Below are 19212 nucleotides of genomic sequence, written 5' to 3' on the forward strand. Positions count from 1 at the left end.
TTGTTTGTTTTTTTGATGTTATTTGGGGCAGCTCGGCTTGCTTTCTCACAGCCGGTAGCTTAAGAGCGATGATGGTCTGGTATCTTACTGACTCATACCAACAGTACCTCAGACTGGACCACTTTTAAGCTGCTGCCATCCAGAGACTAAAATCCCTTTCTCTCACTCCCTTCTCTGTTACTGTTTTCTTTGCATAGAAACGCCAGTCTGTTTCTCTTTGTCTTTGTGTCTCTCACATCACAAAGAATGCTCCATTCACTTTGTTTACTTCCAGATACACAGACTGCTATGGAGATCTCTGAAAACTCTTAGGTGCTTGTGGGTGGAGAGGGGGCGTAATAAGTAATCTTGGCAGCACAGAAAGTGTATTTTTCAGTTACGGTTTTGCCAAAAAAAAAAGTTAATTTAAAAACTGAGCTTTCCTGACATGTTTATAAATTGAATGTTCACCACTTTTGTTTCAATTGTCACTGGGAAATTTCTAGTTTGTATACAAGGAAAAGCTTATTTGCACAGCATTAGTATGAAAAGGGGAACCACATGACCACAAAACTTTAATAGGGCATATAACTGTTCTTTCGTAACTGCTCTCTTTGAACACATGTTCAAAGGAAGCAATATTTTCTTTCCTGACTGCTGCCATGCATGTTATCCATCTTATCGTCCTTCCTGACGGATTAGAACTGCCTAATTCTGGTGTAGTGTTTCCGGCCCTCCCAAAAAGTTGTCCAAATTTCCATTAAAAAATTGCCAGTACAGCCGTCATAGCTGCAGCCAGTAAGTAAGTAGGAAAGAGGGGAAAAACAAAGACGAAGGTGCTACTTACATCATATCAGACTCGTGGATGAATGGATGTGTAATTTTGACTTTGTGCAGTACTGTGCACAAGCCTTCAGCTACCACTTATTTTTTTATATTATCCTTCCAAGGAGCCCAACTTTCTTCTTGTATTTTTACTTTGTTTTTAAGTTATTCTCCAATGGCTATTAGCTGAAATCTTGCCATGTCTCAATATGTTGTGTAGCATGCCCAGAAAACTGACATTTGTCAGTATCAGATTTCTGAGCAATACATCTGACACTTCAGTTGACCTGTCTGCTGTTTGCCAAAACCTCGTCAGAAATTATCTCAGTGGAGAGGTGGCTGTCAAGAAGGAACTGAAAAATCAGTGGCAATGAATCTTACGGAGTGAATGTTTTTGGTTCAAATCATCAATATATGAGTAGGTCAGGAGAGAGATGCAACAGTGAGTGCTTACAGCCATCTGTAAAACATGGTGGAGGCACTGTCGTGGTTCCAGGCTTCATTTCAGCCTGTGGAGTTGGGGATCTTGTTAAATCTGATGGAATTATGAATGCGGAAAAGAATAGTTTTGGAAAGCCCTTCAAGAATCCAGGAGAACTATTCCTGAAGACTAAGAAATGATAAGAAAGTTTGCCTAAAAGAGTTCAGGCTGTGTTAAAGAATAAAGGTGGTCATACCAATTATTGACTTTCAAGCTTATTGGAATTGTACCAGCTCTGTTTTTCCTTAAATACTGTATTTCCATGTGTGTTTGTACATTTCAGTAAATCACTGCACCTATTTCCCATTTTATTTAGCAAAATATAAAGAAATAAGTGATGACTCAAGACTTTTTTACAGTACGGTAGATACAGCAGATTAGCAGGGGATGATGGTCACAGATGACAAGAGGTTACAAGATGATACTATTTCCTTGCAAATATGGCTTACCTTACACTGAGAAATATATTTTGGAGTAAATGTCACTTATGCCCATATTTCTGTTGCTGCCAATAAATTGTGCCAATGGAGGACGCATAACCTGTACCCTATATTTTGTCAGATTCTCTTTTTGGACTAAATAGTTATGGATTCACGTCATGAAACATTGATAACAATGACTCATTTACATCTCCTGTTTGAGATGTTTGAGGTTTGACACTAAAGCATTTGGTTAAGGAAAGTTCTGAGGTTGGTTGAAGATTGTTGAACTTGTTGATGAGAGCCTGACTTATACTGGATTTTTAGGGATGCTGATGGTAGTGTTATATATTTCTGCATGTTCTCTCTCTGCCTGTGTGGGTTCTCTCTGGGCACTCAGCTTCTTCCCAAAGTCCAAATAATTCCATGACATCTTTGGACTTTGGTGATTCTGAATTGGCCTTAGGTGTGAATGGTTATGTGGCTCTCTGTGTAGCCTTGTGATAGACTGGTGGCCTGTTCAGGGTGTACCCCACCTCTTCCCCTATGAAAGGCTGGACAGCTGGGACAACTGCAACTCCACATCCAGTGCAGATCTTCATTTCAATGCAATAAATCCTGAAAATGATTATCTAGAGTAAAAGATGAAATAAAGCCGGTAATAAATGTGTAAAAAGAGATTCAGGTTTGAGTGAAATATTCCAGTCAGCATCTACGGTATTGGTCAATCAGTGTGATGTCAGTTACGTGAAGAAAGCTTATCACGGTTCCTGCCTCACTAATGGCATCACTCATGGTCTAAGACCGGCTCTTATCTGTCTAAGCCGTCAGAAACAAGGTCTGAACACATGCTTGTCTGTCCTCCTCCTCTACCACACTGGCTCCTGCAGCTAGACTGTGGAGGGGAGGGGGGTTGCCTGTGATTGTTTAAGGCAAATTCCATTTTGCTCCCGTGTGAAGTGCTCTTGAGCCCAGACATTGTGGCTGATGAGTCACCAGAGGCATTATCACCAGCAGAAATGATTAACCTCACCATCTGAAAATTCCTTTGTGGAGCGTGCTATGTCGTCTGTTATTTCTGCAATTCTGATTTTAATTTTGTAACATAGGACAACCAAAAGTGTATATTTTGTTAGTCTCAGGATCTGATGAGTTTGCTGTCTTTGCTGATGAGTTAGTTCTTGTAGCTGAATCAAACTGTGATTGCTAGCAGTAAGCCTGTTATCACCAAGGGTCCAATTCTGCTGCTTTGTCAAAGCAGCTGGCATGTCAGGTGTCCTTTGGCATCAGTGCTGAGACACACCTGGTCACGCTAATGGAGAAATGTGATGCATATTGACGTTTCTTCAGAACCTCTTGGAGTCGGTGGCAACCAATAAGTGCTGTTTTTCAAAGTGTAGGGTTAATGGGTTCCCCTTTTCATAAACTAGTCAAGAAGTTCTGGTGCCTAAAAATGATCGAACAGCAAGTCAAAGCAAAATGCACAACACAAAGATCACAAAAATGTTAGGATGAAGCTTTTTTATTTTTGAATTTCTATGTTCCATCACTATGAAACACAAGTAACATAGATAGCTGATTCAAATGGCTGAGCTTTTCTTCAAAGGTGGAGGTCTTTGTTCACCCTTGGGGAGATGGTAAAAGGTTTTGACGCATGAGCGGCTTAAAGTCAAGGTGTTTAAGTGTCTGATCAGGTTTCCTTCTGGGCGCATCAAGACATGTTCAAAGGGTAGAACCCAGGAAGGACCTACAGCAGGCTGGGGAGGTACAACTCCCGATATGGCCCACAATGACCTGCAACAGGAAAAGCTGAAAGGGCCTGTCTAGGGAGAACAAAGCAACTCTGCAGTGATTTGTGGGTCAAAACAATAGTTTCATTCAAAATGTCAAAATGACCAACAGTTGTAACAAGAAATATCACGCTTTTTTTCAGTGCCAACTTTAAATTGGAAGAAGAACCCACTTCACAGAACTATTCAGATGTTGCTGTGGATTAGAGGATTTTGCTTTTGATGCTTTTGCCATTATGAACAATGGCTCCCACCCACTCTACAACACAGTGATGGGACACAGGAGCACATTCAGTGCAAGACTCATCCCACCAAAATGCACCACAGAGCGCCACAGGAGGTCATTTCTACCTGTGGCCATCAGACTCTATAACTCCTCCCTTAATAGGTGACATTGTGGTTCATCAGTGTCATTCACTTATCAGTATTCAATTGTACATAAAATTGTTTAAATTTCCATATACATTGTACATACACTATATACATTGTACATTGTACATACACTTATACATTGTACAAAAAAGGACTGTGCATATATATATATATAATGACACCTATTTAAAAATTTTTGCACTCACAATTTTCATATGTGTATAGATTTAGATGTGTATATAGTCAAAATATCTCTTTAGTCTTTATACTTTATGCCTTTAGTGTATGTTATTGTGTTTTAGGTTTACTCGTTTAAATGAAACGGTTGCAGCTGTAACAATAGTAATTTCCCTTTGGGATCAATAAAGTATTCTGACTGACTGACTGACTGACTGATGGGCTGAACCTGATTTACAAAAAAAAGAACACATTGATGTGATGCCAACAAATCATGTAAGCCCTGGTCTTTGCTATCTGAATATTTTCTTTGACCCAGTGAGAGCTTCTTGTCAGTGCTTAAAAGAAAGCTTTGGATGCTGCACATCTTAAAGTATCTTCCCCCATCAAGTCAAGGCCACACAAGAAAAGTGCTTCCAAGCACTGGGAAAGTGAGAGAAACCACACCAGTGAGGAGGAGCAGGATAAATGTGATGGGGGGGCTTAACTGGAGTGTGTTAATTTGTATCTGGAGTTGAGATGTCTGAGGGGAGGGCTGGATTATAAAGCGGTGGTCCACAGAGAGAGAGAGAGAGACGCGGGGAGTCAGATTTCAGCTTTGCGAGGGCCCCTTGAGTCCCAATGCACTGAAGCTGCCTTTGTTTGACTGAGAACCAGAGAGAGAGAGAGACAGAGGGGCAAGAGAGAGGAGGAGGCGAGTGAGCAGTTTTTAGTTTGGAGTGAATGAGAGCGAGGCAGAGTGAGGTCCATCTCTCTCTCTCTGTGTCTCTATCAGCAGCACATATGAACAGGGCAACTTTAGTGTGGAACTAAACTCACCATCACTAAAGATGACTCCACGGTAAATGAAACACACTGTTTTCTGTGAAGAAGTTGAATCGATTAACTTTTAGTATGTTTTCTTACTCTTAAGTTGTGTGTTTTTTTGTTTTTTTTGTGCAGCATTCCTCCCTGGCTCTTTGGATTATTTCTCCTTGCCCTCCAGTTCTGCTGCCATTGCTCCTCTGCCTATCAGCTGCTGGATGGTATGTGCACTCTGCCTGTTGACTGTTTTGTTGCTGAAAGTGTTTTTTCTGCTGTTGGCAAACTTTCTGCCGACTCAGAGGTTTTCAGCTGTTGAATATGAATGATGGAACAGTTGCACTCTAGTCCTGAAATGGACTTTTGTTACTTAAAAAGTCTGTTTAAATATTACTCTGCCAGTAATATATTTTTAGTGGGAGCTCACACAAATATTGTAATAGTTTGGGACATCTTGGATTTAATTAATGGTTTAGTAATAAAGCTTACATAGTTGTACATTCTAACATGTTTAGAAAGGCACTGCAAGATTTCTTTTAAGTCTTGCAGTGTCATCTTGGCTCTTCACTAACACCCAGGTGATAATTAAAGTGCACGTGCAGCCTGGAGACCCTGGAGATGTCTTTAGAAGATTGAGCCTGTGTTTTGAGATGGTGCTAAAAATAAAGGCCCAACTTGACCATAGCAGAACATCCTAGAGGAAGTTTTATATTAGGGTTATAAGACCAGGGTCACTTGAACAGGAGGTACACTGAGGAGCCTTGAATGTCTAATGAAGATACATGTACTGCCCTACATTGAGGAGGACAGGGGTGACCATAGGTGGGATTTATAATTGTCACCAATCTCTGAAGGTGATTCTGTAACGGGGCATAATTTGTACCAATTCTCCCCACCTCTCCATCTATCCATAGAAGACCAAATTATGTTGAGATTATAATGCAAATTTTGGTTGGAGTGGAGGTGAGGGGGCACATGGACCGTTAAACCAGCATTCCCATACCTTTGGGCAAATTTGCAAGCCAGTGCTTTAAAATTTATGACATCGATGCAGATGAGGGAGATTCCTCTAGGCTTCTGTTCTGTATTATTTCTTGAGTTATTTCTTGGCTAACTTGTTTGTCGGAGCCCCTGTGTAGTGCTTTGCTGTTTCTGCAGACTGTTTTCACAGCTTAAACCTAGATTTTCTTTGTAGTGATTAATACATCACCAAGGACACTTTAACATGTTTCAAATTAGCGCTGGAAGACTTGCAGATTTTTCTTTTCCATTGCAACTGGATACCAGTAAAACCTCACAATGTGCACATTGACAGACCAGCTCTGCACTCAGTAGCACTGCATAATAGAGGGAATGAAGATGACGTAATGCTGAGTATTGGAAGGTGCATGTCACAGATGAAGGTCATTGTCAATTATGTCTTAGAGCCTCTTTTTTTTTTTTTTATTAGTTTTCATGCTGCCCTTCAGACAGACAGGCCAATATGCTATCACTGCTTTTGTCAGTGTGCTGGAATCCAGATGAGCATTTGCAGTTATCTGTGAGGATATCTTGACCTGTGATCACCACAGAGACCCCCAAGTCACAAAAGCGGCATTGTCTAGGTCTCATCACCTAGTGTGGCCCCCATGGAACTTAACGCTCTAGCTAATATTAGGAATTAACCACAACCTAGGGTCCTGCTGGCTTAAAAAAAAAAAAGTGTGACCGCTTTCAATAAGTCTCTGCCCTATTATGAGATAAATGGAATAAAATCATGTGGGAATGAAAAGAAGCTTTGAATATGTTCTGCATCCAAGTCAAACTTGATGGTGTTGATGTGTGTGAGGAGGTGGGTGGTGCTAAAGCAAATTTTCTAAAATGTGATTTCATGGTCCAGTTTCCTCTACTGTAGATCCTGCAGATGTTGGCTGAGCCAGAGGCTTCATTCTCAGGCTGTTTGTGTGTTTGCCATATTTATAATCCTCTGCCATGATTCACTTTTTCAAGAGGAGGAAAAGAAACACAGTGTGCTTGCGCATGCTGGCTCACTTGCCCGAGAGAGCACCAGGGACACATATTTCCAGGCTGCATGTTGTAAATATTCTTAAACAGAGCTGTCGCTGTGGCAACATTCACGTTTTTGTGCAGGGATTTAAAAAAAAAAAAAAAAACATTAAAAAAAGCTGATATAATTCTTTCCCCTAGTGTGAAATACTGCAAACTGCTTTTCTTAGCAGTGTCTGTTACTAGTGTGTGAAGATGGTTTTTAGGTGGATGCAGCAGAATTAAGAGCTGGCAGCAGTGTCTGTTAGTGAATGAATAAATGATTATGTATTAAAGAGATACATAAGTCATTTGATTTAACCAAGTGGCTGCCCCCCAGGGATAAAAAGCCATGGTGCCAAAAACTGCAGTTCCTTGAATGGCTACTTTACGCAAGCCCCAAAAGGGAGTCGGTCCTTGCAGACTTTTATATACATGTTTTATATACAAACATGTTTGTATATAAAAGAGTTTTTTTTGTTGTTGTTGTTTTTTGTGTGTGTGTGTGTGATTTTGGTGTTGTTCAGAGCTTTTCATGAAGAAGAAGAAGAAGAAACAGCCTTTATTGTCCCACAGAGGGGAAATTTGGGTGTAACAGCAGCCGCAGTTATTATAAATATAAATAAAGATATAATAATTCACACTATTAAGAAAAGAATATATATAAAATCAACAAACAATATTAACCTTGCACCAACTTGACAAAATGACGTTACTTGTGTAGGTAATTGCAGTGATGGCTGGTCCAAGAGGTCTGATCTGTGAGATGAATTTTGCTAAGCAAGCTTGCTAGCATTAGCTGATAACTTGGTGTGATCACTTCTGGCTTAAAAAGCCCAAGATGGTGAGAGGTTTGGACAGGATTTTAGAAATGTGATGTGGTAGCTGTATCCATCTTTTATCTATCGCCTATGGATGTAACTTGAAAATAATATAAAGGAAAGCAGTGGTCTATAAATGGGGGGGGGGTGAAATGAATGGCGAAATAAAAATGAATGCATGAAGAAATTGGGAGATCCATGACAAAATGAGTTGTCTCAGTCACACAGGCCAGGAGACTGGTTGGTGACCATCTAGCAACCACCAGTTGCAAGGTGCAGTCCATGACCAGTTGGCAAGTGGCTGCTGGAGGTTGTTGGCGGTTGCTGTGGCATCGAGTGCTAAAGCTCCAGTCACATAGGACTTGGGACAAACTGGCAACCACAAGGAGTTTCTTGATGCACCAGTTACACCTGGTGAGAGCCAAGAACCTCCATATACCACTCACCGCCCAGTAGGGGAATACACATTCTTCCCTACCAACAAGAGGTTGCTGAAGGGGGGTGTCACTGATTGGTCTCTAGAGCTGTGTGACTAAGACCTTAATGAACAACTTAAGATCAGTGCATAAGTGATAAGGTAAATAAATTAAGAAAGGGGACGTGAATATACATAGAAATGTAATGAGTAATGAAAGCAAGCAATCAATAAAGAAAATAATGAGCTAATTAATCAGTGTTTAAGCAAATGAATCAGTAAATGAATAAATGTATAGATTTTTCTAATTTGCAGTTCAATATGTTGGGAACACAATATTGAAAAGTAAATGAACAAGTAAATCAACTCTGACACACAAAAGAAACTATAAAATGACTTTGGTCCAAGTTGAGAAGGATCCAGATATTAGCTTTTCTACAGTCCTATTGTTTTCATATGCAAAAGAATCATAAAAAAAATGCCCTCCAGGGTATTTCCTGGGTCCAGTCTTCACAAATGAGTACATCATTTTAACAAATTCCATATATAGAGCATCATCCCTTTGTGCACTCACACGTACTTGCCTATACGATAAAAAGAACACATGCATGCAAAGTGCTCCATCTGCTGTCCACATAATAATTGTGCTCTAATGATAATGGTTTTAATTATCTGGAACAACATGAATGTCCAGGACAGTGGCCAATTAAGGGCAATAAGACATGTAAAAGGGTGCTGATGATGCAAGTCTAAGAGAAATGTGGTCATGGTGATTACACTGAACTTGGTGCTGAGGGTAATGATGATGGTGATGGTGATGAGGGCAATGGTGGCAGGACAAGATTGTCATGATGCAAGTTCTTAGAGAGGGAGAAGAGTGTTGTTAGATGTGTATTACCAATATAACAAAGAACAGGGTGGGAAATTACTTTGTGGTTTGTAGGTGACCCACATTTAACCTGCGTGTGAAGCTGTTTTGAATCAAAACATTTTGAGTCAGAGATGGACCTCAAGTTGAATTATATAGCAAAATAAAACACTGTCATATAGTGTTTACAGAAAGAGAATGGGTTGCTCTCAGTGTGGTACCTTGACAAGATGCCTCCTGTGCAACAAGTCCAGTCATGAAATTTCCTCACTACTAAATATTCCACAGTCAGCTGTTAGTGGTATAACAAATTGTAAGTGATTGGGAATGACAGCAACTCAGCCATGAAGTGGCAGGCCATGTAAATATCACAGAGCAGGGTCAGTGGATGCTGAGGCATATATTGTGCCGATGTCAGCAACTTTCTGCAGTCAATCGCTACAGACCTCCAAATTTCATGTGGCCTTCAGATTAGCTCAGGAACAGTGTTTAGAGAGCTTCATGGAATGGGTTTCCATGACCAAGCAGCTGTATCCAAGCCTTACATCACCAAGTGTAATGGAAAGCATCATATACAGTGGTGTAAAGCATGCTGCCACTGGGCTCTAGAGCAGTGGAGATGTGTTCTCTGGAGTGATAAATCACCCTTCTCTTTCTGGCAATCCATTGGACGCGTCTGGGTTTGGTGGTTGCCAGGAGAACAGTACTTGTCTGACTGCATTATGTCAAGTGTAAAGTTTGGTGTAGGGGGGATTATGGTGTGGTATGGTTCAGGAGCTGGGCTCAGCTCCTTAGGTCGAGTGAAAGGAACTCTTAATGCTTCAGTATACCAAAATATTTTTGGGCAATTTCATGCACCCAATGTTATGAGAAGAGTGCGGATGGTCCCTTCCTGTCATTCAGATTCACATGCGTGTGAATGCAGACGAGTGAATACTTTAGACAATATAGTGTAGGTCATGCAAGTATGAAAGAGTTGATTTAACTCACTGAAATGTCAACCTTTCTCCAAAAAACTACTTTGGAGTTAAACCACCAAAGGTTGGATTTGTAGCTGGAGGATTAGCTGCACAATGCTGGATACATTTCCTGGAGCCATGTCATGCTTTGTCAGCATCAGATGAGGACTTCAAGTGTGATGAAAACAATGGAAATGGAAATATGCCGTTGTGGAAATACCAGACTTCTGTAGCTTCTAATTTTAGATTGAAGCCATTGGATTAATGCTGCATTAGCCAATAGAAAGAGGAAGAGGATGTGCAGTGGAAGATCTCAGTGCAACTCGTACTAATCCAAAAGTCTTGGCTTCATGAGTAGCTTATGAAATTCATTGCAATAAATGGCATTAAAACCTGTAGATTAGTCTTAATAATATGAGTGCTGACATTGACTATAAGGAAGCAATGTGTAATCCTTCCACATCCATTTCATCTTGATTCTGACTTGATGAGATCCCAGTTTGGCTGCAGATTTGATGTGGATCATCTAGACTGCAGGCTTGAACAGAGGTAACATGTCAGCTTTTGATTAAGACTGTAATTCTAGCTCTTTCCCAGGAAGATTCTCAGCCCTGTCCAACAGTGATTTCATGGCTAAAATCCCACATACAACACTTGAGGATTTAAAAGTCTGTAACATTTTCCTATTAAAAAAAAATAATAATAATGTCCAGTTTCCATCCACAAGATGACAAAGCACACAAGTGAGTCAACTTGTATCCATTTTTTTTTAAATATATACACAATACTGAGTAATAATTAGGGTACCATCACAACAATGAACTGAGCACCAAAGCTGTCACCAAATAGGAAACAACCAGATGATGTCACTCTACCACTGCAAGTCAAGAAAGATCAGATGTTTCTTTGACCACATCAATGTTTTAAAAACTGTGACAAATTTATGTATGTGGTTCCACAGTACAAATATTGCTGCCTCCCCTATATTATGCTGTAATGATATACTGTAATTGATATCTGGTTTCCTCTGAGATGTTCAGCAACCGCTCACATGTAAAGTAATTAACAGTTGGCTGCACGGCCATAACCAATCAAAAATTTGTGTTGGTTATCTTATACAATTTTTTGGTTTTTGGCTCAGGAAAAGTTTAGCAAAATACATCAGAATTTTTGGACTAGTTGGTTTCAGGTCATACATCTTACAAAATAAAGGGCGGCCTTTCTAATAATTTTTTTTATCTATTAAAAAGACAAAGCTAAGGGTGCCGGGGTGGCTCAGTGGTAGAGCAGGCGACCACATACATGCCAAAAAGCTGGCAGCACAGATTCGAGTCCCGGCCTGTGCTCTTTGCCGCATGTCTTCCCCAATCTCTTCTCCTGCTTTCCTGTCATAACTTACACTGTTAATAAAAGCTGCTGTGGCCAAAAAGTAAGAGTTAAAAAGAATGTTATTTCAATACTATAAAGCAAAAATGCAACATGCATGTCTCCAGAGATTATGCCATTGATGTGTAGGTTATAAAAAAATATCATACTAGCTTTCCTTGACAAAGGTTACATGAGAAGATTGGGAAGGTGACCAAGAAAAATGCTTTTACTTAGTTCCCAACCATTCGGGATCCACTCACTTTTGGTGTGAACCTCAAGTGGCCATTAAAGGAAGTGAACTTTTTGGAACTTGTATATTAGTTTAATTTTTATTGTCCCCGGTTGTTCCATCTATTTTCTGCCTCTTATCTGGGCCTGGGTCATGGGGGCAGCAGTCCAAGCAGAGATGCCCAAACCTCCCTTTTCCAAGCCACATCCTCCAGCTCTTTCAGTGGGACACCAAGGATTTCCTAGGCCAGCGTAGTGTTGTAATTTCTCCACTCCAGGGCCTCCTCCCAGTAGAACATGCCCAAAACTTCTCACCTAGGAGGTGCCTAGGAGGAATCTAGTCAGATGCCCGTAGTGACTGGAAATCAGCCAGTTCAGTCATTTAGGCATAAAAACTTGTGGCTTTAATCATCTCTCCTTGAGATAAATGATTTGAACCATTTTTTTTGGCTGTGTACACTTTCATATGTTAGTGAGCTCAAACTGATTCAAGATGGGTTGTTTGTGCTGCAGTGTCTGCAGCCGAGGTTATTCCTGTTTACTTCCAACTTCCACATTTGGTCCACTTATACCAACTGTTGTCTTCATCTGGATCGTATTTCATTCATCACTTGTTACTGATTGTCATGGGCCCTTGATTTTATTTATTCGTTTTTCTAATATTCTTATTAACATCTTTCAAAAGGAACAAGAGACTATCTAAAAGCAGCTGAAAAGAACACTGGGTGTGTACTGCTGATAACACTTTGAGGAAGGCTGCTCTGCTGTTTGTATCAGGACCTCAATAACTGTATCTGCAACTAATCTAAAAGAAACCCTTAACTAAAAACGTGCATTATCCTGGTGGATAAACAGGAATAGCTAAATTTGTCCCGGACATAACAAGGCACTATTTTAAGTGGTGAACGCAGCATGACAGTCTGCGTAGGATGAGATGGATGACTGTCTTCAAGGCATGAAACCGGACAACAAACACAGGATGTGTTTAGTATTGAAAGGTTTCTGTGTGGGAAGATAAAGGTGTGATGCCTAGTGTCACTTTGTCTTCCCCTCTGAGTTTTTAAAGGCTTTTTTTTTTTTTTTGTCATCTTTAGTGGAAATTGATGGTACAGGTTAGCAAGTTCAAATTCCTAAGATAACTTATCTTTACTAAACCTCTCAGTAATTCTTATCTGAACATCCATTGTCGCTCCATTAAATCAAAGCTTTGGCCATCAAAGGGGTTTCATACTAAATGCTGCAGCTCTGAGCACTTTGTTGGATGTCGTCAACTGTTTTCCTTTTCTTGGTCTTTAATCTAGCACTGGATGAAGAGGATCAAACAGATCTGTGCTTTGACTCCTTTACTCGCTGCTGCTGCTGTTGATGTCTGAAGTATATTAATATTTTTATTCTATATTTAATGGATTTTTTTTTCTTCTTGATGACCTTTTAAGAGGGAGCGAAAGAAGAAAAATGTAAAGATGTCCATGCTTTACCATGACATTATGTTCAGCCTTTCATGGCCCGCTGGCAGTGAATTCTACTAAACCCCCTTAGTTTATCTTCATACTGCTACCAACAACTCAAAGTCCTTCCTTTTTCCCAGGGAAATCTCTGGAAATCCACTTGCTGGACTTGCATGAAAATTCAGCACAGACATTCCTTGTGCCCACACAATTAATTGGATGACTTGGTTGTTCCCATGACATTTTCTACCACAAAATTATGTAGACGTGTGGTTTTGTTGGGGAAGTTCTTTTATTATTGGATAGATTGGGCTGAATTTTGTCATTCCTGCCTCACTTGGGATGAATTAGTATTTTGACCTGACATTTTATCTTCGCTCAATGTTGGGTCAAAATATCTGTCCAATGGTGCAGTTAATGACAAAATAACTGCAAAACTAACAAGATTCCCATGAGCCTCAGCTCTACTTCTCCTGTCATAATCTAACCTCACAAGTACTGTGTCCCAATCAGAGATTTGCATTTATACATTTCCACATAGTACACGACTAATGTAGTGTGTAAATGTCAATGGTGTAGTTTTGTCTGAGATCACACAGGTTGTGCACTAAGTCGAAATAATGACTGAAACATCTGACCATGATTGTCACACTAGCAGCCACATTTTAGGAAGATTTACAAGTTTTGGGGACTTTTACTAAGGATTTATCTTGAATATTGAAGACTTCATGCATATAACACAAACGACAGCAAAACAAAGTTGATTCTAGACACAAAACTGCCATTGGTTAGCTAGCTAGAAGTGATATTGCCATTGCTAGCTACGCATCTTCTCTACCAGATGGAAATTAGTTGTTGGGCTCTACCATTATGTTATTTAGCCTTTATGATTACCACTAAGTGTGAGAAGTGTCCAGCTTTCCACAAAAAAAGAAAAAAAAACTTTTGGACTGTTATGAGTACAATATACAGGTACATATAGTGCAATTCATGTATCTGAAGACAACAGGGAGGTGCCAAAAACTGCAGTTCTTTTAATGACCGCTTGAGGGACTTGCATCATATAGTGAATACTTTAGGACCGCTATGAATAGCTTCCCCCTTTATTATAATAATTATATAGCAGACAAATTTTTGTTACTGGACTTGTTTAGTGTTTAGTTTAGAGGTCTCGCCTCCTACAGTAACTGAAGTCTCTGATCCCACCGAGTTTGCACGAGTATTTTAATTGAATTTTTTGGCTAGTATAATAGCTTGCTATGTTTTATACACTGTCCAATTTGTGAGTGAAATTATAGCATTTTATTAGCCTTTTTATAGGCTAATAAAATGCTATAATTTACAGTGTAATGTCAGCCTAATTAGCAGATATCTGTGTATTACACCCATACAGTTTATGAATACAGCTCGCTAACTGTGCTTACTAGCATTAGCAGATAACTTAACTCTTCTTAGTACCATATAACATATTGAGATGCTGCAGACATGTGACCACTAACCATGTGACATTATGGTCATTTTGGACATATGACAATTAGTCAGCATGTAGGGTCAAGTGAATAAGGTCCAAGTTCCAGAGGCCATGACACCCACCATAGAGTAAAATTAACTTTTTCAAGTTATACTTGTACTCAGCTAGTAGTTATCGAGTATTTGCAGACAAACATGAAAAACTGCAGGCAACTGTGGGAACCTGCTAGGAACCAAAGCAATCACTGCCAACCAGTAGGGGAATACGCATTTCCTAAGCAACTAATGGTTGAATCATGTCCCATACAGCAGATACTCCTGAGCAAAGTGCACATGTCGAGACACACACACACACACACACACACACTCACAAAACAAAAAACAAAAAAAAACCAACTCAATGTGGTAACTTTTGCCTTCAAAAAACCAGCATGACATTGGTCAAAATTATTAAAATGTGAAGTCCAGAATCAAAGGTGCCACTGTGGTTATGTCTGTCTTTTATATGAACACATGTATACACTCAACGTAGCTAATGTTGATACATATATACATTTTGGGACACATCAAAGTATGTTAAACATAATAAAGTTAGTTTTTGAACTATGGATGAATCTTCTTAAGTGACGATCTTGTTGGGTTGTACCGTCTGCAGCGGTTATGGGACCAATCCTTTGATTAGTGAGTGTAAAAATCCCCTGGTAGGTATCTAGAAAATATTGAGGAAAAACCTTCTTTTATGAAAACACCTGCTAATGAATTATCTCCTTGAAGAGCTGTTCAATGGCAAAAAGCAATGAGAAAACTCTTATCTGCAGTGAGTACTGGACCATCACAGCACATAAATATTACAGCTGTAAACAGATGTTACTGAACCACAGTACATCCTATGTTTGAGTATTTATAAAATATGACTAATCTAAACCTATAAGCCTTACTGTGTTCCTGAAGGAAATGGCATGCTGAAAGTTTGCCGTCAGAAGGGCTTAGAAATGAATCAAAACTCCAATTAATGTTAATGTAAAGTGGTCTGAATTGGCATGTTTATTTTTCTGGGAGAGGCCGGCTTCCTGGCTTTTGCACCACAGAAGCCTGATGGGTGAAAACATGGAATTTCTAACAGTATGGAAATTGTCTGTCAGGCCGGAAAGATAGAGGCGAAACAAGCAGGTGTCTGTTCAGCTCTGTGGAGACCACAGAGTGAGAGGACATGCCCTGTCATAGTGCAAAGGAGCATCTGAGTCTGTGATGAGCTCATGGAATGCACAACTGCAGTGTGTGGCTCAAAAACATGCTTGCATGTAAGAACTAAGGGTTTCGATGTGTCCTTAATTTACTGCAGTCCTTTTAAAAATTAGAGTTCTGTATGGACAACAATGGGAAAAAGTTTTTTGTTTTTCTTTGTAGTAACGCATACTTGCCTGTGTAAGGGCATGTTGATGTATAGGTATGCAGCGCATTGTAGCAGTGTGCGCTGCAGGAGGAGGACATTTGTAATGACAGAGCAGTTCTAAGTGAGGATAGATTTATGAGATGGCCTTTTTTCCCTCTTACCTATGCTCCAAAAAAACATCACCTTTACCCTTGTTTGCACTCCAGTCTGTTTCCTGCTCTAAAAGAACCAGGATGATGGTGTTGGTGAAAATAAGAATGGTTCATTCATTTAGAGCTATTTTGTCCCAATCAGCCTGCACAACTGAAGGTGGCACTTTAAGGTCTAATCTTCAACTCGTCTGTAATTGTTGAAAAGGTAATGTGTTTTCTTTAATGTTTAGATTTGATGATAATCATTCGAAAGTGATAGATATTTATTTTGTTGCAGTGACCACCTTCACTCTGCTGCAAAAGCTTTGTGCAGGATTTTTGGAGCCTGGCTGCAGGGATTCTCTCTCATTCTTCAAGAGGAATGAAAGGGAGGTTGGCTTTTGATAAGTGATAAAGTTTGATGCTGTTGCAATTTATCCCAAAGGTGTGTGATTTGAAATAGGCCTCTGTGCAGGCGCCGTGCACGGTGTCTACATACATTTGGCTACATAATCTTTTTTTTTTTTTTTTTTTCCCCCTCCTTGTCTTTGCTCATGCTAGGCAGACTTTACATAGGTTATACTGGTTCACAGTTCAGCTTTTGTACTGGTATGCCGTTCAGCCTTGAACCCCTATAGCTCTTGCATCCTGTCTAGCTGATAGATGGCTTGTGGTCATCAACACAAAAACCAGACTTCAAAGAACTTCTCATCACCACAGAAACCTGAACTTTGAATACTTGAAGTTTTTGTCACGTTTTCATGTTTACCCTGTGTAAACGCCACCTGCTTAATTCCTGTTACTTTTTTGTTTTTGATGAATTTTACTGAAATTGGTGCCAGATGGGCCTTTCTCTTTGGCAGCCTAAAGTGTAGCACTGTGAGATCAGTGTAAACGTTGGGCAATGGTGAGAAGTAAATTGAAACGACGAATTCCCTGGAGAGCATCTGCAGCGAGGATCCCGATTAATTCCCAGTGGGTGGTGGGATTAACGGGGGTGTCTGTGCGCTCAGCTGGTCCACAGCTGGGTTGTTTGTGAGCACACTGTCGACTCACTTCCTGAAAATCCCAACACAAACCTAGTTGATGGTTTGGTTTCAATTTACCTTTATTGTCTCCCCACCACTGGCAAGTAAACATCAACAAACATCTGTCTCCGCCTGCCCTCCTTTAGTTTTCTTTCAGCTTCACTCTTTTTGACTCTTTCATGCTTTTTCTCTCCTTCATTGTTAATGTTACACCCCTCTAAAACCATAAGCATATGAAGCAGTTTAAGAGCAGATAAGATGCAATAAGCAATATTTGATTGGAGTTTGGTTGTGATTTTTAAATGGGTTTGTTTAAAGGGAAATGACCATAACCTCAAGTCTGTGTGCTCATAGAAATGAAGTCAAACATCTAGAATCGCATTACTTCAGTTGCTCCGGCTCCAACTGAAGCCTTGGGCTTGTAATGGATCACATTTGGTTTATATGTCTCTGGTTGAAACGTATTGAAAGATGGAATTTGTTTTTCTCTTGCATCCAGCATCATTTAAGCTCAAGGCGTGTCCAGACTTACTGAGTTCTCTGCAATTTTTTTCAATCAAGTGCAATTATGAAACATCTGAAATGGTCAAAACATTTTATGATACTCCCATGGGGCTTCTAAATGTCCATAAAAATGCTCGACTGTTGATGAGGACGCGTGATTGGGTGTTCTTCATTTCTGTGCGGTGTGTCATCCCATGCTAGATTATATATGATTCTGTAGCACAATGCTGCCTTCAGTTCTAAAACATTTAAAATGACCCAATTTTGGTCTGATCAGAGAAATGTTTGATTATTTCTGCACCAGCCAGTGTGTCTCAGATGTATGTGTTTGTCCACTTCTGATAAGCCTTCAGAAAGGTTGTACTTATTCACACTTGTTGCCTCCTGGTTTCAAACGAGAACCAGATTTTTGCAGCAAAGGTATCAAGCAAAGCAATCCAAAATTAATCAACCATGTTGATTACCTTAAAATAGGTTTATTTAACCTCAAAGCTTTGTGGATTACTATCGCATTCTCATTATCCTCAGTGTTTGGTCAAGCAATAAAATACAATGATATAATCACTTTTTGTTTGTGTTTTTGTTTGTGTTTTTTTTTAATATATTTCAAACATTGATTAAGTGTGGAGCAAGTGAAACTCTACGCAGCTAAAGTTCCTAGTTTTACACTTTGCCATTCAGCAAGTTTAAGAAAATGTGTTTCTTTAATAAGTTGTTGATTAAATGTAATTTAATGCTGATTTTAATGTGAAAGCCAATCCTTAATAATTCCTTTTGTTTAAAGCCTTTGCTAAAGGTGAATATTACTCTTGGTGACTTCACAGACTTTTGTTTTTCTTCTTCTTCGGGTCATAGTTGAACAATGCTGTCATCAGTCAGTGCCTCAGGCAACACCAGACATCCCACCCTGGTGCCCAGACTCCCAAAGCTTTCAGCAGCAGCTTTTGACCAGAGCAGAAAGAAAAACAGATCAATCTTCCAAAAAGCTTTCTAACTCGAGAGCAAGTTCAGCCCCAGAAAACAGTCTTGATGTTTTCAGTGCACTTAATTGAAAATGTCTGCCTATTAAGTGTAATTGGTCTGGCTTTGCGATCAACAAGAAACTAGAGATGACAGCTTAATTGGGGTCATGAGATTAGTTATCAAATTTCGGGTCAGACAGACGAGTTCTGTCAATGCCATAAGACCGCCATTGTGTAGCTTCCAAATGTTTCAACAGCCTCTCATTGCAAAGTGTGGAGAAAAATGACAAAGAAGATCCGGCCTTCCACAGAAATTTAAGCAATAATTAGTTGTTGTTCTTTGTTCTTGCAAAATAGTGCCATTTTTTTTTAACGTTTCACCACCTTCTTTTGCATTCCATTCAAGTCAGACCAGGCGAAACCATTCAAACAATCACCCTTTTGCAGAATACATGGCAGATCAGTTTTATGATACCAAAACTCAGTTTCTATCAATACTGGAGCTGCTTTCACCAGATTTTAATGGGATAGTGAGCTGGATTTTTCAGTTTACTCAGCATAAGTGGTCATGGCACTAAATAATCTGCCTTCCCAAAAGGAGTTCCTCCCATTATGACGTCTTTACCCATAAAAACACAACGAAACTTTGGAATGTGGGGAAGTTGCAGGCAATGGTTTTAGTGGGAAAAAAATCACAGTTGTTAGCAGGATGTACAGTATCTGGCATGCAGAGCCTTAAATGAGCTGC

At 39.7% G+C, this 19212-nt stretch overlaps 1 protein-coding gene across 1 annotated transcript in view; it reads left to right on the forward strand.

Moving 5' to 3' along the window:
- Positions 1–4744: 4744 nt before the first annotated feature.
- LOC115799767 (collagen alpha-1(XVIII) chain-like) overlaps positions 4745–19212 on the forward strand; it is a 61293-nt gene continuing 46825 nt past the window's right edge. The window contains exons 1-2 of the mRNA XM_030757049.1: positions 4745–4884; positions 4986–5068. Of these exons, the coding sequence (XP_030612909.1) occupies positions 4874–4884; positions 4986–5068 (94 nt within the window). The 5' untranslated portion in view covers positions 4745–4873. The remainder of the gene's footprint in view (positions 4885–4985; positions 5069–19212) is intronic.

The sequence above is a fragment of the Archocentrus centrarchus genome, chromosome 20, assembly GCF_007364275.1.
Source record: "Archocentrus centrarchus isolate MPI-CPG fArcCen1 chromosome 20, fArcCen1, whole genome shotgun sequence".
NCBI classification, from domain to species: Eukaryota; Metazoa; Chordata; class Actinopteri; order Cichliformes; family Cichlidae; genus Archocentrus; species Archocentrus centrarchus.